The sequence below is a fragment of the Fundulus heteroclitus genome, chromosome 12 (genome assembly GCF_011125445.2).
Source record: "Fundulus heteroclitus isolate FHET01 chromosome 12, MU-UCD_Fhet_4.1, whole genome shotgun sequence".
NCBI classification, from domain to species: Eukaryota; Metazoa; Chordata; class Actinopteri; order Cyprinodontiformes; family Fundulidae; genus Fundulus; species Fundulus heteroclitus.
The window spans coordinates 10,607,228-10,627,651 of NC_046372.1; the positions used below are offsets into that span (position 1 = coordinate 10,607,228).

The 20,424-nt window shown below is 38.6% G+C and overlaps 2 protein-coding genes across 2 annotated transcripts in view; one reads left to right on the forward strand and one right to left on the reverse strand.

Annotated features, from left to right (window-relative positions):
* hsd17b4 (hydroxysteroid (17-beta) dehydrogenase 4) overlaps positions 1 to 4,826 on the reverse strand; it is a 42,708-nt gene extending 37,882 nt beyond the window's left edge. The window contains 7 exon segments of the mRNA NM_001309957.1: positions 1,431 to 1,515; positions 1,635 to 1,681; positions 1,859 to 1,880; positions 1,983 to 2,042; positions 2,545 to 2,652; positions 4,192 to 4,245; positions 4,675 to 4,826. Of these exon segments, the coding sequence (NP_001296886.1) occupies positions 1,431 to 1,515; positions 1,635 to 1,681; positions 1,859 to 1,880; positions 1,983 to 2,042; positions 2,545 to 2,652; positions 4,192 to 4,245; positions 4,675 to 4,726 (428 nt within the window). The 5' untranslated portion in view covers positions 4,727 to 4,826.
* A 5,133-nt stretch (positions 4,827 to 9,959) lies between these two features.
* The window catches only part of prr16 (proline rich 16), a 30,710-nt gene continuing 20,245 nt past the window's right edge, over positions 9,960 to 20,424 (forward strand). Inside the window, exon 1 of the mRNA XM_036143901.1 lies at positions 9,960 to 10,779. Coding sequence (XP_035999794.1) covers positions 10,642 to 10,779 — 138 coding nt within the window. The 5' untranslated portion in view covers positions 9,960 to 10,641. The remainder of the gene's footprint in view (positions 10,780 to 20,424) is intronic.

A 20,424-nucleotide genomic window follows, 5' to 3' on the forward strand; every position in this document is an offset into this window, starting at 1 on the left:
TAGATCTATTACCCTTTATTAGATTAGAGGTTACCTCCTTAAACTCAACCATTAACGACTATTTGATATTTTTGATTTTTATCCATAGAGAAGACAAGAAAAGTCCAAAAGCTATGAAAGAAAAATTACCAGTGTTGTCGTTACATACATATTTAAATCAACCCTCCTTACTTGGTCTTTTAAATATGCAGATTTTAAATGTATGAAAAATATTGTCAGACACAAATTGTTATGTCCAGGCTGCATTACTGGCCTGCTGTTCAGTGGTCTGCTGTCTTTCATCTTCTCCATAGATTCTCTAAGGGTCTCAGGTCTGTCCTGTTCGTAGACCAACAAAGCACAATCATGGTCACTAAACTGGGTGTTGGTACGGTGGACCAACACCAGCGGATGACACGACCCCTCACATCACCCCGGACAGTAAAAAACCTCAGCCTGGCCCCCATATAACTAAGATTCATTACTCAACACTCGTCCATTAGACTCTACATTTCATTTGACTTCCAAATGAAATGCAACTTTTGATTTCATCTGAAACACGCCAGACCCCTGAGCAACATTGCAGTCTTTTTTTTCTCCTTAGTCCAGGTAACACACTTCTAATGTTGCCTCTGGTTCAACAGTGCCTCTTAACACAAGGAAAGCAACAGCTGGACACATCTGTGGTTCTTAAAAGGACTCACTGCAGCTTGAGCCTGCACCTTGTGATTCTTTTCCAAACTCCTGAATAGGCTTTGCTTCCCAATCCTCTAAAGCTTGTGGTTATTTCCCTTGCTTGTGCATCATTTTCTATCACACATTTTCCAAAAAGACCAAAAACCATTTGCTCATGCTAAAGTAAGGTTATATACACCAAGCCTCTATCTTGATAGAGTTTTAAAAGTCCTTTTTTTTTTTTCCACTGGATCTTGGAACTTTCTTCATTGTTTCGCTGGGAGATGCTAATAGCCGTTAGCCACTTCCTTGTTTTAACCCCTGCTGCGCACGCGCATTATGTCCATCTCTTAATATCGTAAATAAACACGTAAGGCTTTATTTACTAACAAATTGAGCAAAGATTAAGCATAAAACACCTAAATAACAAGGGGGTGTCATTTCCTGCCTACTGGACAACCTTCGAATCAATGATCCATAACATAAAATGTATGTACTAAAAATTATTTTTCATTAGTCTCTATGTAGTATTCTGATTGTCAAAGAACTTCAATTTGAGGTTTTAATTAGCTGTAAGCCATAATCAAAAATTAACAGAAAGTAATACAAGAAATATATCAATATGTGACAAATCTATATAATGTGAGTTTCGTTTTTTTAAACGAAGTTAGTGAAAAACTTAATGCATCAATGATATTTTAGTGTATTGAGACATGCTTGCACAGAATACTGAGAATAAATATCAATAAATGGCTGCTGCTAGCTTTGATCCTCACCTGCCAAATTTTTGATTTTTCATGTGGTTCCAAGCAGCCCGAGTTACCAAGAACGATCCTCTCAAGTGAATTCTATGAATAAGGTCTAAAGTGACAGAAAGCATAAGAAAAGATTGTTTTCCAGATTTGTATAGATGTAACCTGACCCACAACTTGTATGAGTTACTGATAAATGAATAAACTGGTTTTAAACAATCTCTTTACCCCAATCCAGATCACTGGTCCTGGCAAATGAACGGTCACGGAGTATTCTGGGCAAAAAAGGCAAAACAAAATGAACAAAAAAATGTTTTTCCACCTTTTTATTGTAGGAGCCAAAATTTAAGATTGACTTTTCCATAGATCAAATCAATATACACTTTAATTATTGTAATATCTGCTTTCTAAGGACAGATGATATACATAATTATTACTGTGCAAAGACTTACCCAGCATTGTTTACAACAATATCTGAAAAAGATTATAAAATATTACCAAGATAAGTTCTAGCAAAACCATCACTAACAGTCACTTAATTTACTGATAATAGCTTTCCAAAAAATGTATACAAACCAATTCTTCCAAAAGCATCAAGGGCACTTTGGATCAGCTTCTCTCCGTCTTCAACAGAATCTGGGCACACATGAAAACAAAAAATATTCAGAGGATAACAGGACCTGATTATTTTAGCTCATATCTAAACCTCTGCTACACTGTTCTGGATTCCATCTTCAGAAAGAAACAATAAGCGTAGTTACTTACAAGTGCAAAAACGTTATCAGAAGAAGCTGTACTTTACTCTGTTTTCTGCAGCAAGCAGAGTAATCATGTGGCACTTAAGTTAGCTGCAAAGTTTCCCTAGAGCAGATTTGATATCCTTAAAATAATACTAATATGACACATCAAAGCCTTGTTTTGGGTGCTAAACCTATTCTTTTTTTTCTTTTTTTACATAGTAGAAGCACAAACACAAAGGAAAGGATGTAAGCTTCTTTCATCCATCAATTTTTCTTCAATACTAACAAATTCATCAATTAGAAGGACAAAACAGGAATAAAATCAATGCAGTTTTTTTCCCTCTGCCATTAGATGAACTACTACCTACGTATAATAGAGAGATATCCATGTTTCTCACCATAGTTTGCCACAGCTTTGCCTCCCTTTGCTCTTATCTCCTCCACCACCTTATCAGCAGCTGCAGAACTTCTTCCACCCCCTTTTGTGTCTACCCCAAGGTCGTTCACTTTATTGCAAAGAGGAGACAAAGATTAGCAATCTGCATAAAAATGTGCAGTTGTCCAAAAGAAATAACCCAAAAAGGAAAATCAAACTTAAGCAGATTCTTGGTCAGAGTTGAGAGTGCCATTCAAAGTAAAAAATTAAAGGGCAGAATTTATTTATTTTTTTGTTGACAATTGCAATTGTGTATTATAAAATCAAATCACTGCTGTTGTGGAAACTGCAATGCACATCTCTCACATACATAATAGTGTATAGCTTATCTAAATAAACCCACCTCAACACACACCTACAGTTTTTTCAGCGCTAAATGTTAGTGTCAGAATGGTCCGGTTGAGTGAACATGAAACTAGAGCTTCTTCAGCGACAGACTGCTGCATCCTAAATGCACAAAGGAGCATTATCGCAGATCTTTCCTCCCAGCAGCCATTTAGACTTTATAAGCATCACTGCTCCCAACAAACTTAGTAAGTTTTTATCATCTCTGCTGTTTGTGTGACAGTATTTTTCATTATTTTAAAATAGTCTGTTGTTTTCATGCATAAATGTACACACACGTTTGGCATATTTCGTAAAATCACTACTCAGTTGCACACCTCTATTTTTTTTGGATATGCTAGTTTCAATAACTGTACAAATGTTTTTTTTTCTTCTTATGTTGTAAATGCATTATTTGGTGCTGGTACACCTAAATTTCCCCATTGTGGGACAGTAAAGGGTTTTCTATTCTATTCCAATATATCCCATTCAATTAGTGTGTCTAATGTGACTTTAATAAATACTGCGGGTAAGAGAAATGTGGTCAGTGTCTGTGCAAATACTTGTCTGTGATAAATGAACAGTGCATCCCAGCCATAGCCAGGATACAATTAAGAAGTGAATGAGAAAAGGAGAGAAGGAAGGACAAAAGGAATGAGAGATGTAGAGACAAAATTAAGAAAAGAAGGACATAGGGAAGGAAGAAATGACAGAAAGAAGGGAAAAAAGGGCACAGAGAAGGAAATAAATTAAAGAAAGAAAGAAGAGACGGAGGACTTGAAGATGAAGGAACAGAGGCAAAGAAAGAAAAATACAGATTTCGCACATAACACAACACTTGTTTATATTTATGGTCATAAAAAGCGTAAAAAATGTGTAAGTGCAATTATAACGGTGTTTGTGTGAACAAACAAGGTAAAGTAGGTAAGAAAAGTTTATTTATATAGCACTTCTCAGTAACAAGATGATTCAAAGTGCTGTACACGAACAGAAAAACATTACAGACATACATAAGAAAAACAAAGGAATAAGTTAAATAAATCCCTGACTTGAATTCCTTCATACAATAAACAATGCGCCCCTAACCAAGCAGCTCTCTTTAGCAATGCAATGTGGCACATTTACAATAATTTCGATTTCATATCATCATCATCATCATCCCCACAGATGCTATATAACTAATATAATCATAGAACCCTTGGGTAATAACTTTGCCATTCATTTCAGCAGAGTAGTACAAGGTTGCAGGGCTCCAAAGCTCTTACTACTACAGGTTATTATTTACCAACTACGGAGGCTCCTCTTGAAGCGAAGGCCAGTGCATATTCTTTGCCAAGACCTGCATAAAATGCAGACAGAAATAGAGAAAGTTAAACACAACATTCGCCAGAATAAAACATCCAAATCCAGCAGCAACTGTTGCCATTATGCATGTGCCCTTTTACACACTTTAAGCAGAGTAATAATAGCTCGTTGCGTTATTTGTACTTTGCTCCCGGTGTTTGTTGAGGAAACAAAGTCGCATAGTTAAAACAACATTCTTGTTTTGCATCTGCTCGGTGATTTTCTGCAGTTGTTAGCCACTTCGAGCAATCGGCAACACATAGATTTACAACTAGCCACTTATAGGAAAGTGTAGCTGTATGATGCACAGGCTGCGTACGTAACTTTTTACTCAAAGAGCTCCAGAAGTAGCAAGTTAGCGTCCGGAGCTACAGCTCTAAATGCTATTAAAAGTGACAGACAGCACGCTGAGCTGCGGTTTTACCTCCTCCTGCGCCAGTGACGAGCACCACTCTTCCTTCAAACGACAAGGACATGTCTGCAACCTCTGCTTCAGGGACGGAGCGACGCAGCAGCTGTACCTAAACGGCCGAAACTGGCAGCAGTGACAGTGAACTACAACTTCCGCATAATGAAGGGACGCCTCGCTGCTGACCAATCAGAGACCCGGATTTTGTGACGCTTCTGTGAGAGACGCTGTGTTTCAAGTGAAGGCTACGCGTGCTATGAAAAACAAATAAATATCTGCAATGAATACGGTTTAACTTTGTAATTCACATCAATACACGAGTTTTGTCTTTTTTATTTTTATATTTTATTTCAGGGTTTTATATTTTTCTTCTTTGTAATTAGATTTTGTGGTTACTATGTAATGTTCTCTGTTTTTTTTTTCAAGACTACTGTTATTGTAATAGAGGCAAAGTTCTAAATAAACTTTATACAATAAAAGAAAAAAAGTGAAGGCTACAGGCTTTGATGTTTGATGTTAAAACAGTGCTTCTTCTACTTTTAAATAACTGCTGTTATGTTTTAAGTAATTTTAATCCTCTCACCTACATTACCAGCTTTAGCTGCTGTTGTTTGTATATTGTTTTAAACCTTGGATATGCTTTATAATTATTTCAAGAATGATGGTGATGGTAAAGAGGCCTTCTAAAATAAAGGTGAAGCAGATAAATCATAAAAATATTAGTGGAAACATCCATCAAGTTGGTTCTCAATTATCAGAAAGGTTCAACAGGTGTAATGGCATGAAGACTTTTCCAATAATTATTAAGGGTATATAGCCTGTATGGCTTTGAACATGACATTTGTATCAAAATATGTTTTAAAAAACTTAAAACAGAGAAATTGTTTTGTTGTGGTTGTCTTCCAAAGACTATGGGCCTCATACACGTCTAATTTTTCTTTGGGAGATCCCAGTATTGTTTTTAATCAGAGACAAATTTCTTGGTTCAATGAAAACAAATTTCAATCTAATTATTTTAAATGTAGAAATAAAAAGACAGAGTCAGGCATCTTTTATCAATCTGTTTTTTTTTTTTTTTTTCAAATAAAAAGGATACCACCCAGTACATTAGACCAGAGGGAAGTACACTCAAACAATTCACATGCTTTCATACTTAATCAGAGGTTTGTAGAATAGCGAAAAATGGTACTCAAGTGAACGTAGCACTACTTGAATATATTTTTACTCAAGTAGAAGTTAAAAAACATCCATCCAAAAAATTTTAAACAGTATATAGTAAAAAGGCTACTTAAGTACTGAGTTGTGATGTTTATTCTTTCTTTTGTAAAAGTTATGTGAACATAGAGACAAAACATAAAATTATGTACAATTTTTGATTCTTACAATAATAAAATAAAAATTCAGCAAAAATACATCTCATCATTTCAGTATAACTACAGCAGTAGGCTCTGCAAATAGAACAAACATTGGGAAAAGGAAACGTGTTTGTCACGAATTCAGTGTAGCAACTCCAGGTTGGTAGAGTAGTCAGATACTGTACCCAACTTAGAGTGGAGTTACTTTAAAAAAATAACAGAGAATCATACAGCAAAAATTTAGGAGAGTTTTTCTCTCTAAGTTAATAAATGAAACTAAGTAAATGCTAGCAGTTATTGCCAACCTGTGCATTTAATAAGTGGCCTAAATCAGAGGCTTCAAGTCTTTTTCAGAACATGATGTTTGTAAAACCATAGTCTTATTTAGACTTGAAATATACCTTTTTGGCTGATTAATGGCTTCCAAGTTTAAGCATGTAAAAACATAATTTATGTTCTGAACATTTACAGTGATATTACTGGCTTCACTGTGCACAATGCCCAAACTGCTTGGCTTAGTTATTTGGGAATTGTCCTTATATGTTTTTGTATCATAATCAGACTTTTTTTTTTTTTACATAGAATTTGAATGTGGATCAGAAATTCCCATTAATATTTATCTCACTTTGAAGGATGACCATTAACTAAATTGATGGGCAGCAGTGATTGCGTCTTTAAAATCATTTGTGATCTCCTTTTTCTGTTGCGTTGTTTACACACATCTGAATGCTTCAGACCAGCCAACAGTATCACAACATTATCTGCTTTTCTGGTTGCACAGCTTCATTTCAAAAGATTCAAATCCAACTGGCTATTAGAAACTGGCTACTATTCTTCACGGATTAATCCTGTTCCTGTCAACACTTGCCGTTCAGGGCTGTTGGCTGATTGTATTGAGTCTGGTTTTAGTGGAAGTTTGTTTCTGTTAAAAAGGATTTTTTCCCCCACATGCTTACTAAGAACAAGGGAATGCATCTGTCAGCTGGGTGTAACTAGATGTCTAACATGTTACCAGTCAACAATCTCATCAATCTATCTATATCTGTTCAGTATTGTTATTTATCCTAAAGTTCCTTACATTTTTTCTGAGTTAATGCATTATATTTAAACTGAATTCAATTACCATAGTAAATGTGAGAATATACAAACTTGCTTTTTTGGGTGTTGTTTCTCAATTTTACTTTGTTTTTTTGTATCTAAATAAGGTCTTGGCGCTGTATGTCATATGTTGTCTTATCTGACGAAGTCAGTGGTTCACATATATCCTGATAACATCAAAACTGAAAAAGAATGCAACAACTTGTATTGCACATTCAAGGAAATTGGCTTTTTAATGCATGTATATGTTTTTATGCCTCCCACGGCGCGGGTTCCCTTGTTCTCGCTGCTGCAGAATCCTGCAAGTTCTTGTCATGTTTTAGTTTGAGCTTGTCAAAATAAACTTGTCATCCTCTCTTGACTGTGAAATAAGCAGTGAGGACCCAGCAGTGTATGGGTGTAAACATACAGAAAATAATAAGGCAGCATAAAAATAGACAACTGTAAAGTGAAAGTCCCCCATTTGTTTTTCTACTTCACTCCATTTCTCACACCTTGTATATTTAAAGTCACAATTGCCCTCAACCACAGTTTATTGTCCACATACTGGATACCATTGTACAACCCAGATAATTTTTTTATATTAAATATTTATTTTTGTTTACCTAAGAAATCCTGTGCTGTGCAAATGTTTTGAACAACCCAGCTTCGTTATTCTCTCTTTCAAAGCCCTCATCTTTTAAATATTTAACAGTCTCTCTGTTTTCATTTGACTTTATTTAATTGAGGTCAATTCCGTGTCTTATGCCTGATGCGAAATGAAGTAGTATGCCTAAAGAACAGGAAAGTGGACAAGTGGAGGGCAAGAGAAAAGGTTACAGGCTTTAAAACTATGTACAATAGACGAACAGTGTCTTAATGTCACATCTCAAATATGAAAAAATAAAAATAATCCTGAAAAGAGTTGACGGTAGCCTTGCCTTTGTTAATGTTAGTTTACAGCTCTTGACAATCACATTGTTCTTAATGATATAATCCCTTATTTTTATCAAACTTTATTAATCAATAGATAGGGTTGAAGATAACGGACCCACTGAATGTTCTATTGATCCAGGTTAAAACTAGCTCTCTGATTTGTACCTATGTACCCCATTCCGTCCCTATGCCAGTATAAAAAAAGACACAACAAGAGAGAAAAATAAAAGTTTAGGGAAATATCTTCACTGCTTTCTGGAAAAAAGAAACCATTTATTTGCACTTATTTGATGAGTCACAATAACAATTTTAATCAGGTATTTTACGGAAAATTGGAATGACGCAATTTCAAAATAAACCCTCTTGTCCTTGTAGGGTCGAAGGGGGGCTGTTGGCTATCTCCAGCTGTCATTGGACGAGAGGCTGGGTGCATCCTGTAAAGGTCACTAGTCCATCATAGGGCAAGACAGAGACACGCAGGACAAACAACAATGCATTGCATCTAAGCTTGTTCCCTGTGAGTTTCCGTTTTCTCCCCATTCTTAATTTTGCTATAGGTCTTGCTTTTATGATGTCTGTGTGAGTTTTTTTTTTTTTCTTTTTTTTTTTTTAGCTCAAATCAAATTTAGCCTTAAGGCAATTTAGTGAGACCGTTTACGTAAAAGTCCTGTGTCGGGACTGTGGGAGGTAAGCCAGAGTACCCGGTGAGAATCAACCCATGGATTGGGATTAAATGCAAAATCAATGCAGAAAAAGCCTGGGGTGGGATTCAAAGCAAAGACCTTGTTGCTGCGAGGCAACATGGCTAACATCTGCCTCACTATGCAGCATATGTAAAATGAAAACTTATGTTTTACATTACAAAAATCCTGTGAATTTACACATTTTTTGACCCATCTATTGCCCAAACTCTCTTGTTGGGTCGTTGGGGAACTGGTACCTATCTACAGGTTGGACGAGGGATGGGACGAGGGGTGCAACCTGGATATAACCATGACAGGGCACAGAACAAACAACAACGTACACACACACACACGCACTCAAATCTAACAGCCATGTTTTTGGACTGTGGGAGAAGCTGTAGTACCTGGAGAGAATCCACCCATGCATAATAAGAACTCCATGCAGGCTGGGATTCAAACTCAGGACCTTCTTGCTTCAAGGTAACAGAGCTACCAATTGCTTCCATGTTATTATTTTACTAGAAATTTCATATATAATCCACATTTCAATTATCGGCTTTTATTTATTTAATGCATTAATTTGGAATTTTATGTAAACTAGGCAGGGCTCATCCAGACTCTTCTTAAAACACATCTGTTTGCTGAAACCTTTTGCACATCCTGAGGTTTTTTTTGTTCTTTTAATTTTTAACTATTGTTACTGTTTTCAACTATCATAGTTGTCTGTTTTAGCTCGCCAGTGTTTTATTTGTCCATCTCTTTTAATTTTACAGTTATTTTCAGTTGTGTGTGCACAAAACTTTGTTGACCTTTGCTCTTGTAAAGTGCTTTATAAATAAATACGGTAGGCATGGTAAACTATAATACAATGCCTGTAAATCGTTAACGATTGATTCTTTTTTTATTATTATTATTTTCTGTAATAGATGGTGGCACCTATGGGGCTTTTGGAGAAAAAAAACAACAACCAAACAAACGAAAATGTGAGAAGTAAAATCCCACCACTACAATTCCTTTCACGTGGTTGGTGCAACGGGTTGGAATAATTACAAGCTAGTGGGTATGTAATTAAGGTTTTTGACTATAACAACCATGATTAGTCTCCTCGTGATAATAATAATAATAGTAGTAGTAAGGACGTGTCATGGGTGGAAAAAAAACACTAAGACATGTCATTCAACGAGAGAGAGAGAGAGAGCGACAGAGAGAGAGAGAGAGAAAGAGAGAGATAGAGGGAGAGAGAGACGCTGGCTGCTCTCCCCAGACTCTCCAAGGAGGCAGAGATGGAAACAGGATGAACCTGGCGGCAGGAAACTGCCCCCGGGGTGTCGTTGCCCACTGGCATCAATACCAGATCCGACTATTTTGGGGACGGAGGTAGAGAGATTTCCTATTTTCGTGTCGCTGCTGGAGGATTATGGACCCTGGCTGTAACGGTTTGGATAGCTGTCGACTTGTTTCTTACCGGCTCTGCTACCGCGTTTTTATTTATTTTTTATATTATTATTATTGCCATATTGCCCATATTCATATTATGTCAAAATGTTAAACTGTAGGCTTTTGCGCCGTCGTTGAAGATGTCTCGTGGCGTCGTGCTTCGCCTCCGTCGGACGCAGGTGCGTTTAGATTCACAGAGCCGTGGCCGCGCGCCTCTCAAACACCACGCCGCCGCGATATTCCGACAGCCGTTATAGTTCGCGTCTCGCTCTACTGCGCATGCCCCGTGTGAGCTCCAGAATGCTGCTCCGACGCCACTCCGCTTCGTCCTGGCCGCGATGTAGCAGCAGCAGCACCAGAGGCAGCAGCAGCGGCGTTGGGAAGTGGAGAGGAGCGGAGGACTGAATGAAGGGAAAAACTGGCAAAAGTGGCTCCACCAAAGGATTTGACCCGAGATCCTTCGCGAAACCGACAACAGTGCCACGAAGTGAAGGATGTCAGGGGCACCACATGCGGAGGCTGAAGCAGGGGTTGTCTCCAAAGTAAAAGTGAAAAAGGAGATCAAGACAATCGTGGAGAATTTGGAGACCATCCTTGGGGACCTGAAGGATGTGGCAAAGGAGCTCAAAGAGGTAAATTTTACAGGGAAAAAAAAAACAAACAACAAAAACAACTTTAATGTAGTTATCTTTTGTTATTGTGATTTTTGTCATTTTTACCCTCCTGTTTGAGGATGCTCTCTTTAGAAAATGTTGTCTGACAGAAGATGGAAGTCTGTAGTCCACCTCACTTTGGACTGGACTGTGCTCCTCATCCTCCTCTTCCTCCTCCTCCTCCTGCTGCCCCCCCCCCCCCCCCCCTCTCCTCCTGCCCACTAATGCATGTGATCATTATCGCCAACATGAAAGACATTTGGCACAGGAGGATGCAGGGGTGCGAAATGACAGGACATCTCCTTCCTCGCCCTGACTCACACGAGCCATGATGAAAGTGAGAACATGTAGTCACAATTAATATTTAATGGACAAGTTGGTCCAACTACAGAGACGGCTTTTTTGCATGGCATTTCATCATCTAAATGCAGGCTGTTGTTCGCTGGGAATTGTCTCCTGCCAGATAATGGGAATGTGTTTTCATCTCTCTTAAGGTGCCGTCTCTCTCTCTCTCTCTCTCTCTCTCTCTGTCTGTCTGTCTCTCTCTGTCTTTTTCATTATCGTTCACTGATGCCATCCAATCACTCTGCGTGTCCTTCGTCTTTCCCTGTTAAAAAGTCAAAATTCTCGGAGCTCAAGGGGTGCCTCTAGAAAGTTTTTTTTTGCAAAGGTGTGGTCATGTTGGGGGTGGGAAGCAATAGGTGGGGGCAGCAGAGCAGAGCTGGAATTGACTGGTTGTGATGTTTATATGCAGCTCATTACAAAAATCCAAAAAAAAAAAAGAAGACATAAAAATGAGAGATCTGTCAATCAGTCTGCAGATTTCAAAGCTGGAAAATCCCATTTCTCCTTTACTTATTCGTTGAATGCCCTGTTTTCTGTCTACAAATGCATTAACCGACAGCAAATAACTGGATCCTCCATTTTTTATTTTTTATTTTTATTTTCTTATTTTAGCAAAAATCAAATAACTGTTAGGGACATATGCATTAGTGCGTTAAATTAGGATAATCTTGTAGTGCAGGGCTCTCAAACTCTAGTCTGTGGGACACGATATAACTTGATTTTAGTCTGAGGAGGTAAATCTGTCATTTGTCTCAGGAGTGCTGGACCCGCCTGGGAAGCATCTAAGGTTTTGTTTTTTTTTTTACACCCAAAGTTCCTTTTACTTTGGAGCAAATCAGTTGACAAGTTTGTTTACTAGTGACTTTTTCCAGCGTTTCAGTTTCTTTTTTCGCACAGAGAAAACTCCAAGCGAACCTGTCACTACCGACAAAAGGACGTTCTTTCTGTTTTGAACAAACCAGAGTTTGTTTAAAAGCGGACCAAACACTGCTGGTGTGAAAACACTCGAAAAGTAGCGGGACTGGAGTTTGAGACCCATAGTGCAATGCCTTCCTGTTCTGCTGAATTCAAAACTTCAGCCTATACCAAAAGATTTCTACCACTGCTGTTCAGGTCAGAAGTCAACATAACTGCTTATTGATATCTGCCAAGAAAAGCCTGATCCAGTCGACTTTAATGCGAGATACATGGATAGAGAAATAGGCTGAAGCTCCAAAATTCATGTTTTTTTTTTTTTATTATCAGTGAGCGCTACCCAGTGACGGGAACAGGAACACTTTTCAGTGTAGAAGCTGTTACTGGAGGAAGACTCAAAGTCAGCTTCTTTTAGTACTACTGAGGTGTTTATGAAGCACAAATGTGCAATAAGATATTTAAAAGCATGTAAAATGTAAGTATGGGACTTTATTTCCAAAAAGTTTGTAGCTGTATTTTCTACGGCATCTTGTTGGCTGTCCCATCAGGCTGCCGCGGCAGAAAACTCTTACAACAAAGCGCAGCCGTCCCCCTCAGTTCAAATAAAGAACACTGAGTATCTTGTGAAGTTATATTTTGGTGTTGGTTTTACAAACAAGAAAATACTAAATCTTTTTAGCACATCAGCATCAAATTATTAGTAGCATCAGGACTTTGAAACAATTGTGTGACTTTATTCCTGTAATATTACAACCTTATTTTTATAATATTATGACTGTTCTCATAATATTACAACTTTATTCTCATATTCCGGCTGTGTTCTGGTAATATTTTGACTTCGTTCTCGTAATATTGCGACTTTATTTTTGCAATGGTATAAATTCTTGTACACCTAATGCTATGACTTTATTAGCATAACTTCCACACCAAAAAAAGTCATATTAGGGCCATCGTAGATGAAAGAAAAATAAATTATTGGCGACAGAGGAGTACGTTGCCACAAAAGCTCAAATATTTTGAGATTAATTTCACATATTTGCGAGAAAAAAACTTGGATATTCTCTAATGATGAGAGAGAAAAAAAAGATACTTTTCCAAAATTAAAGGTATACATTTGCTATATTAAAACTATGATATTATCTAACATCTCATCTCAACTCACGACCCCCATGTGGTGTCTAGCAACCCCCACTTTGGGAACCCTTGTGTTAGAGAACAACAACCTGTAGCCACCTTGGTGGCGTTTTGGGGACTAAGTAATAATAAGTCATTCAGAATTTGGCAGGCTTTTAGAAATCTCAGGGTTCAGATTTTAAAGGCAACACAACCTGTTTATTGTCATGCCGGTTGTGCTACTCACTAATATGACATGCTAAAGGACAGTTTGAAATTTTGTAATCATTTACGTAGTAAGTTTTTCCTTGTTGAAAAAAATAATGATAATAATGTGAAATTGGCCAAAAAAACAACTCTGACTGGCGCTCGTTAAAAATAATTATTTAACCCAATCTCATGTTTTTAATTGATATGTGACAAAAAAATTGCGTACAGGATTGCCTGGCCTCCCTAGTGGCACCCTGTGAACTGTACAAAGGGATGAAGAGCTCCAAGGGTGCTGACAGGGACTCACACATATGGCTCTGGGTTTATACTTTATATTTAATCTGAACTTTAAATATTTATACTGCCAGCTATTCTCACGGAGTCCCCCCCCGGTGACTTGTTTTCTTGGATCAAATCAGTGCTCCTTCTGATGCCAGTCGCCGAATCACGGGCTGCCACCTCGGTTGTAATCAACCTGCAGTCTTAGTTGGTCTTCTGTTTGCGTTCCTGCCCTGGCGACACACCAGGCGTCCTTCCCAAACCTTTCACCTTAACATGACAAGCTGTCGTTCTAATAAAATCCTATTGCATACAGCCTCTGCTTCCTACATTATGGATGGCTAGTCCACAGCATCTGCCTTCCTCTGCCTCCATGCTCCCCTTTTTTGCCTTCTCCTCTTCTTCACTTTCTCTTTTTTTCACAGTTTGAGTTTAATAAGACTTCTTTTGTCCTTCTCAAGAGTTTACAATCTAGCACAGCAGGCGTCAGAGTTAAATGACAACAGGAGGGCATTTTAATCTGCCTATTGTAATCTTCGTTGAAATGCCCTTTCCTTTTATTTTTCCTTTCTTGCTTCTTTTGTTATTACTTTTTTTTTTTTTTTTGCCTTCTTCCTTGCAGGAAATTGTACAGAGGATCAGTTATTCTGACACCGCTCACACATTAAACACAGGGCTCGGGGGGATGTTACTATCAAAGCCAGTGTTTGGGGCATAATCCGTTTGAAATGCGGTTATCTGTTAGAACTCGCAGACAGGGCTGGAGCTAAGTCTGGCTCTGAGGAAGGCCTCTGCTCGGATGCTTGGCACAGCCGCCCAGGCTGCCTGGCCTACAGTAGGGGCTGCGCACTAGGATACTGGTATTACCTCGTGTGTGTCTGTCCCAACAAATTATCCACTTAAACACTGCACAGCATCTGTCTCTCTCTCTCTCTGTTGCTTCTCTGACTTTTCTTTTCTTTTCTTTGCTTGTCCTTTGTCTCTCTATTTCCCTCTGTCTCTGTCTCTTGCTGTTAGCAATTCTTTAGACAAGCTCTTAAACCCCACACCATCATATTATAACATTAATAAGATATTATAAGCTGCGACATTATAAAACTATTCATGCCCTTTAGTTATTGTCTTTTATATGTATAGTTTCTTTTTTTCTTCATTTTGCTGTTGCAAACATCGACAATAAGCAGGGCCTAATTGCAAAAAGGAAGGAAAAGGATTGCACGATTTTAAAAAGATAACAACGGTACATCATCCCTTTGACACCCCCTAAATATTTCTTGGGCTTCATGTTCCGCTGGTAGCTGAACCTTTGTCCCAGCCTCAAGTCTTTTGGAGCCTCCAACGGGTATATTTCCAGGTTTTGCCCTCTATTTAGCTTCATCCATCCTCTTATCAACTCTGACAAGCGTTCTTGAACCTGCTGAAGAAAAACATGCTCATGATGCCGCCGCCACCATGTTTCATCATAAGGATGTTGTATTCTGGCCGATGTCCAACTTTAGTTTTCTACGTTGTGTTTCGGCGTGGAGTCTTTTACCCATTGCTGCCTGGTCTTCATGAAGCTGTTTGACCTCTTAGGCTACGTTCACACTGCACGTCTTGATGCTCAATTCCGATTTTTTTGTAAAATCCGATTTTTTTGCGTGGTCGTTCACATTTCCAAATATATGCGACTTGTACGTGATCTCCTGTGTGAACTGAATGCGTTCAACCTAAGTGTCCCGCATGTGCACTCGAGGACGCGATGACGTCACACGTAGCAAGCGTCCTCAGTGTTTGCTGAAGTAAACATGGATTATAATGCCTTTAAATTATTTTCTAACCGGAGCTTTCTCTCCATTGACTGCTCTCCTCTTTGTAGTCCGCTATGGGTGTCGTCTTTCTTCCCGCTTCTGCATAGCAGGACGCAGAATAGTGACTTTTGTCGAGTATCTGTGACGCACAGGTCGGATAAATGCGACCTGGCCGTACAGACACAGGACGCATTTGAAAAGATCAGATACGTATCGGATTCAGGACCACATATCCAAGTGGCCTGGGTCGCATTTGAAAAAAATCCGATCTGTGTTGTTTAGACTGTCATAAAAAGATCAGATACAGGTCGCATATGGGCAAAAAAAAATCGGAATTGGGTCACTTCAGGCTGCAGTGTGAATGTAGCCTTAGTCCTTAACAGAGCAACTTTATTTATAATGAAATATTACACACAGGTAGACTCAATTTAGTAATTAGATGACTTCTGAAGTCTATTGGTTGCAATTGGTTTTATTTAGAGGTATTAGAGTAAAAGATGCTGGATATAAATGCATGCCACACCTTTCAGATTCTTTTGAATTGAATTGAATTTCTTTATTTGTCCCCCGTGGGGGAAAGTTTGTTTAAGTACAGCACATCAAGAGAAACACTGGTAGACGGGATACTGCCGCCGCAGCCTTGCCAGACACTGTCTTGCAGAGTAGAGAAAGGAATACATTAGGATGGTTGAGGTGGGGAAAAAAAGAGTGCATTACTCGCACTTTCTCTCTGACAGTACAAGAAATGCAAGAAAAAAACCCTCAGAAGAAAAAAACAAACATACAGACAACATCATACGCAGACATATTTCAGGTGGGAGGGTTTTCGGGTGTGGGGGGCATCTAAGTCATGACCTGAGTCCATGTCAGTATGGTTTTGTAAACAATATGTTCTCTTAATTCCACATTAACATCATGTGTTGCTTTGTGTTGGTCTATCATATAAAGTCCCAGTGAAATGCATTCGAGATGAAATATTTGAAGGTGACAAAATGTCAGGAGTGTAAATTTCTGCTGAAAGGCTCTGCAAACATTTCTAGCTGAAGTTCCTTTAGCCTTTCTGGTTCTTACAAATCCAGGCAGTAATTATTAAAATCCTCAGCTGTTGAGTTCTGGATATCAAAGTCTACAAAAGGAAATGAACCAGGAAATAAAACTCCTCCAAGAGGGAATATTTTGGGCTGACTTTAAACAATGGCTCCAAAACAAAAACTCTTTTATAGACCTGGCTTTGTGTGCAGGGTTGCAGAGGGGGCGGCTGGTGCTTGTCTCCAGCTGTCAATGGGCGAGAGGTGGGGTGCATCCTGGACACGTCGCCAGTCTATCGCAGGGCGGAGTTAAATGCCAATTATTAATTCCTATGCATTGTGGTTGGCACTTGTTGAATCCAGCAAGCATGAATAGTTCTAGTAAACTGCGATGGTAACCCTGAGAAAGATGTATGGGAAAAAAAGCCTTAAAATAAATTCATCTTTTATTGTTGAAAAATGCAATGTTTGTTTGGATGTGGGGGGGAAAAAATCTTTGAATAGGAATTTATTGTTTTTAACAAAACAACTACTGGCACAAGTATTGACGCCGCTGCAGTTAGTACTTTGTACAACCTCAATTTTTGCCAATAGTACAGGAAGAATTTCTAATAACATTTCATTTTGCTGGAGCACAGAGAAGGGGATCTGTCTCAGTCAGAGTCCCGGATCCTTTCTTTTTTACTATCATCTCTTGAGTTTTTTTATTAGATTTAGCTCTGGGGACTGAGATGGCCCTAGAAGAATACTGATTGTGGTCTATCGAACCATTTGTGTTGATCAAGCCAAATGTTTTAGGTCATTATCCTGTTGAAAAACCTAATGAAGATCCATTTTCAGTTTCACTGTAAAAGTTAACATATTTTATTTAAGATGTGCAGGTGCTTTATATACTTCATGTGCTTATCAAGGTTCCCAGGGCCTTTGAGAGAGATACAGGCCCACATCATCACAGATCATCTACCGCACTTAACAGTGCAATTTTTATCGTGGGATGTTCTTGAATTAAGTACACTTCTTCTTCCTGTTTTTTTTTTTTCAGTGTAAGATTAAGTTACTGGACAGATGGTGAATTTATTTTAAGGAGTTATAAACGTCTTTGCCAGTAAATGTGCAAACGTGCACTGTATATGCCATTTAAAACCATGCAGCAGTGTGAGCACCTCCTACATGAACGAAGGAGACATTAAATCACTTCTTAGATCGGTTTGTGGAGGTTGGATGATACTAGCACCTACAACTTAAAAGCTCAAGTCCCCTGTGACCCATAGCTTGATAAAGTGAGTAAAGGATGAATGGATACGTTTTTATTAAGATTCCCAATACCCAATATTGCCTATGTCTCCTCTGAAATTTCTCTGTAAGCTATGAGCACAAGCAAAAGCACAAGCATTGTATATACTGTATTTCTTCTTTACAAAGACTCCTAAAAAAATCTGATACACATTTCTGTAGCATTTTTGAGGAAATTGCCAGTTTTCCTCATTATACAGTTGTATTCATGGCCTTTTCTCCTAATTGTTTTCCGCAGTGTTCTGTATTCATAAGTTATATAATGTTGAGAGATAACAGATTCATTCTGTTACTTAAGCAGTTCTCCACTTTGCAACAGACTGCCAGGCTATTGATTTTTCATATTGTTTTCCCATGCCCTCTGTTTCCTTCCTGAGTTTTCTTCTTATATAAATGATCGCTCTTGTGCTGGAATTGTTGCTCTCTCTATTATCGAAGCCACAACTCCAGAAGTCGGTGAATTTTATTATTACTATAGGCCTATCTTGTATGTGTTGTGCTGTTGACATATGAAAACTCACAGCTTTTCTCTCTGTTTTTTGTACCATGGTTACGTCTTCCATTTCCAGGGCTATGCCTGGATTTTTTTTTTCAGAGGAATGTTTAATTTGCTGTTTGCTAAGCATCTTAATGCTGACCTATGAGTCATTTCGGCACGAAAAGAAACCGTAAATTCTGTCACACAACAGACAACAGCAAAGAACCCGTTTTACGCTAAATTGTCGGCAGCTATATGACAGACTGTTACAAAAACAAGATGTGTTACGTCTTGTTTTAGCTGAATCTGTAAGAATAGCTGTGACAATACCGTTTTTACAGACATAAAGTGGTGTTTTAACACCATCAAGGTGATTCCCAAGCAGCTTTTAGCTAAAAGCTTGGCATACAGTGAATGAACTGGATGGAGACGCATCTCTCAGGTCCTCTGTCAGGTCTTTGCTGGAATCTGTTCTGTGTCTTAAGGACACGACTTAGAGACAGTTCATCTCCCGTAGACACAGTCTTTTAGGACTGATACTTCTTTTGTCCTCAGCTTGTCCTCTACCACTGAAAAATCTTTATTGGAATTTAATTTAGAAAGATTAAAACAGCATCAATTCCAATTTAATATCCAATGCCATCTCCTACCCTCTATCTCCTACTTCAATTGTCCTTATTGTCTCAGTAGTCAGCTTTTTCCAGCCAAGATTGTTGTTGGTAGTATTTAATCTAACTTGTTCCAAATTGTCACGTATGTGACCTTGCAAAAGTTATTCTTTTTGTTTTCTCCCTGTTTGGCACATTACAACCACAAACTTTAATGTTCTGTTTTGGGATTTTCTGTGCTAGGCCAACACAACGCCGTGCATAGTAGTAAAGTGGAAGTCAAAGGATACATGGTGTGCAAAATGTTTTACAAATGCAAATCTAACAGGTTTGGTGTACATTTGCATTCAGACCCTTTTTACTGATACCTCAAAATAAAATCCAGTGCATAAAACAAAAACAAAACTTTAACAAATCACCGTTATTGGATATTGACCACTTGTGTGTCATTTAATCTCAGTATAAATTTAAATTTAGATGTTCTTTCAAGGTCTTAGAAAGTTACTTGGAGAACATAAATGATCAAAGGGCGTCATTAAGACCAAGACAAACAACAGACGAGTCAGGGACACTGTTGTGAAGAAGTTTAAAGCAGGGGTAGTTTATAAACCAGTGTCCCAATCTTTGAACATCTCACTAAGCACTGTTCAGTTCATCATCTGAAAATGGCACAGCTGCAAACCTACCAAGACACGGGCGTCATGACAGGACAGGCGAGGAGAGCGTTAATCAGGGAAGCAGCCAAGAGGCCCATCACTGGGAACAAGACAACTATTACTTGCGCACTTCACACATTTTGGCCTTTATGAATCAGAATCAGACTCTGATGAGTCTGGATGAGTGGCCTTTGGTGCTCTGGTCATATAAAAGCCAAATTGAACATGCAAAACACTATGTCTGATAGAAAATGGCCACTACACGTCACCCTGAACAAATTTCCTTATCATGGATTGTTAGTGGTAGCGTCATTTCGTTGGGATGATTTTTTTCTATAGAGAAATGGAAGTGGGTCAGAGTTGATTAGAGGATGGATGGAGCTAAATGCACAGAAATAATGGGTTGAAAGTTCACCTTTCATCCAGACAGCTGTAAACCCACAGTCAGAGCTATAATAGAAGGGTTTAGATCAGTGGTCCAACCCTGGCCCTCAAGGTCCCCTGGCCTACATGTCTTCAATGTGCCCCTGCTGCAGCAGAGCTGAGGCAAATGATTGTGTTACCTCCTCAGCATGCTGTTAAATGCTGCAGTAGCCAGTCATTCACCCATTCATTACAGACAGATGTACGGCAGAAGGGAAACACCTACAACAGGAGGACCCAGACTAGGAAACTCTGGTTTAGATAAAAGCAAGTGTTGGAAGGCCCTATTCAAAGTCGTAATCTAAATCCAGTTGAGAGTCTGTGCAACGACTTGAAAATGAATGTTCACAGACGCTTTCTCTCCAATTTGACTGAGCTTGAGCTATTCTGCAAACAATAATGGACGAACATTTCAGTCTCTCGATTAGAGCTGCACAATGCATCAAACTACAGTCGTCTTTGCAGTAGCAGTATCCACCACATGCA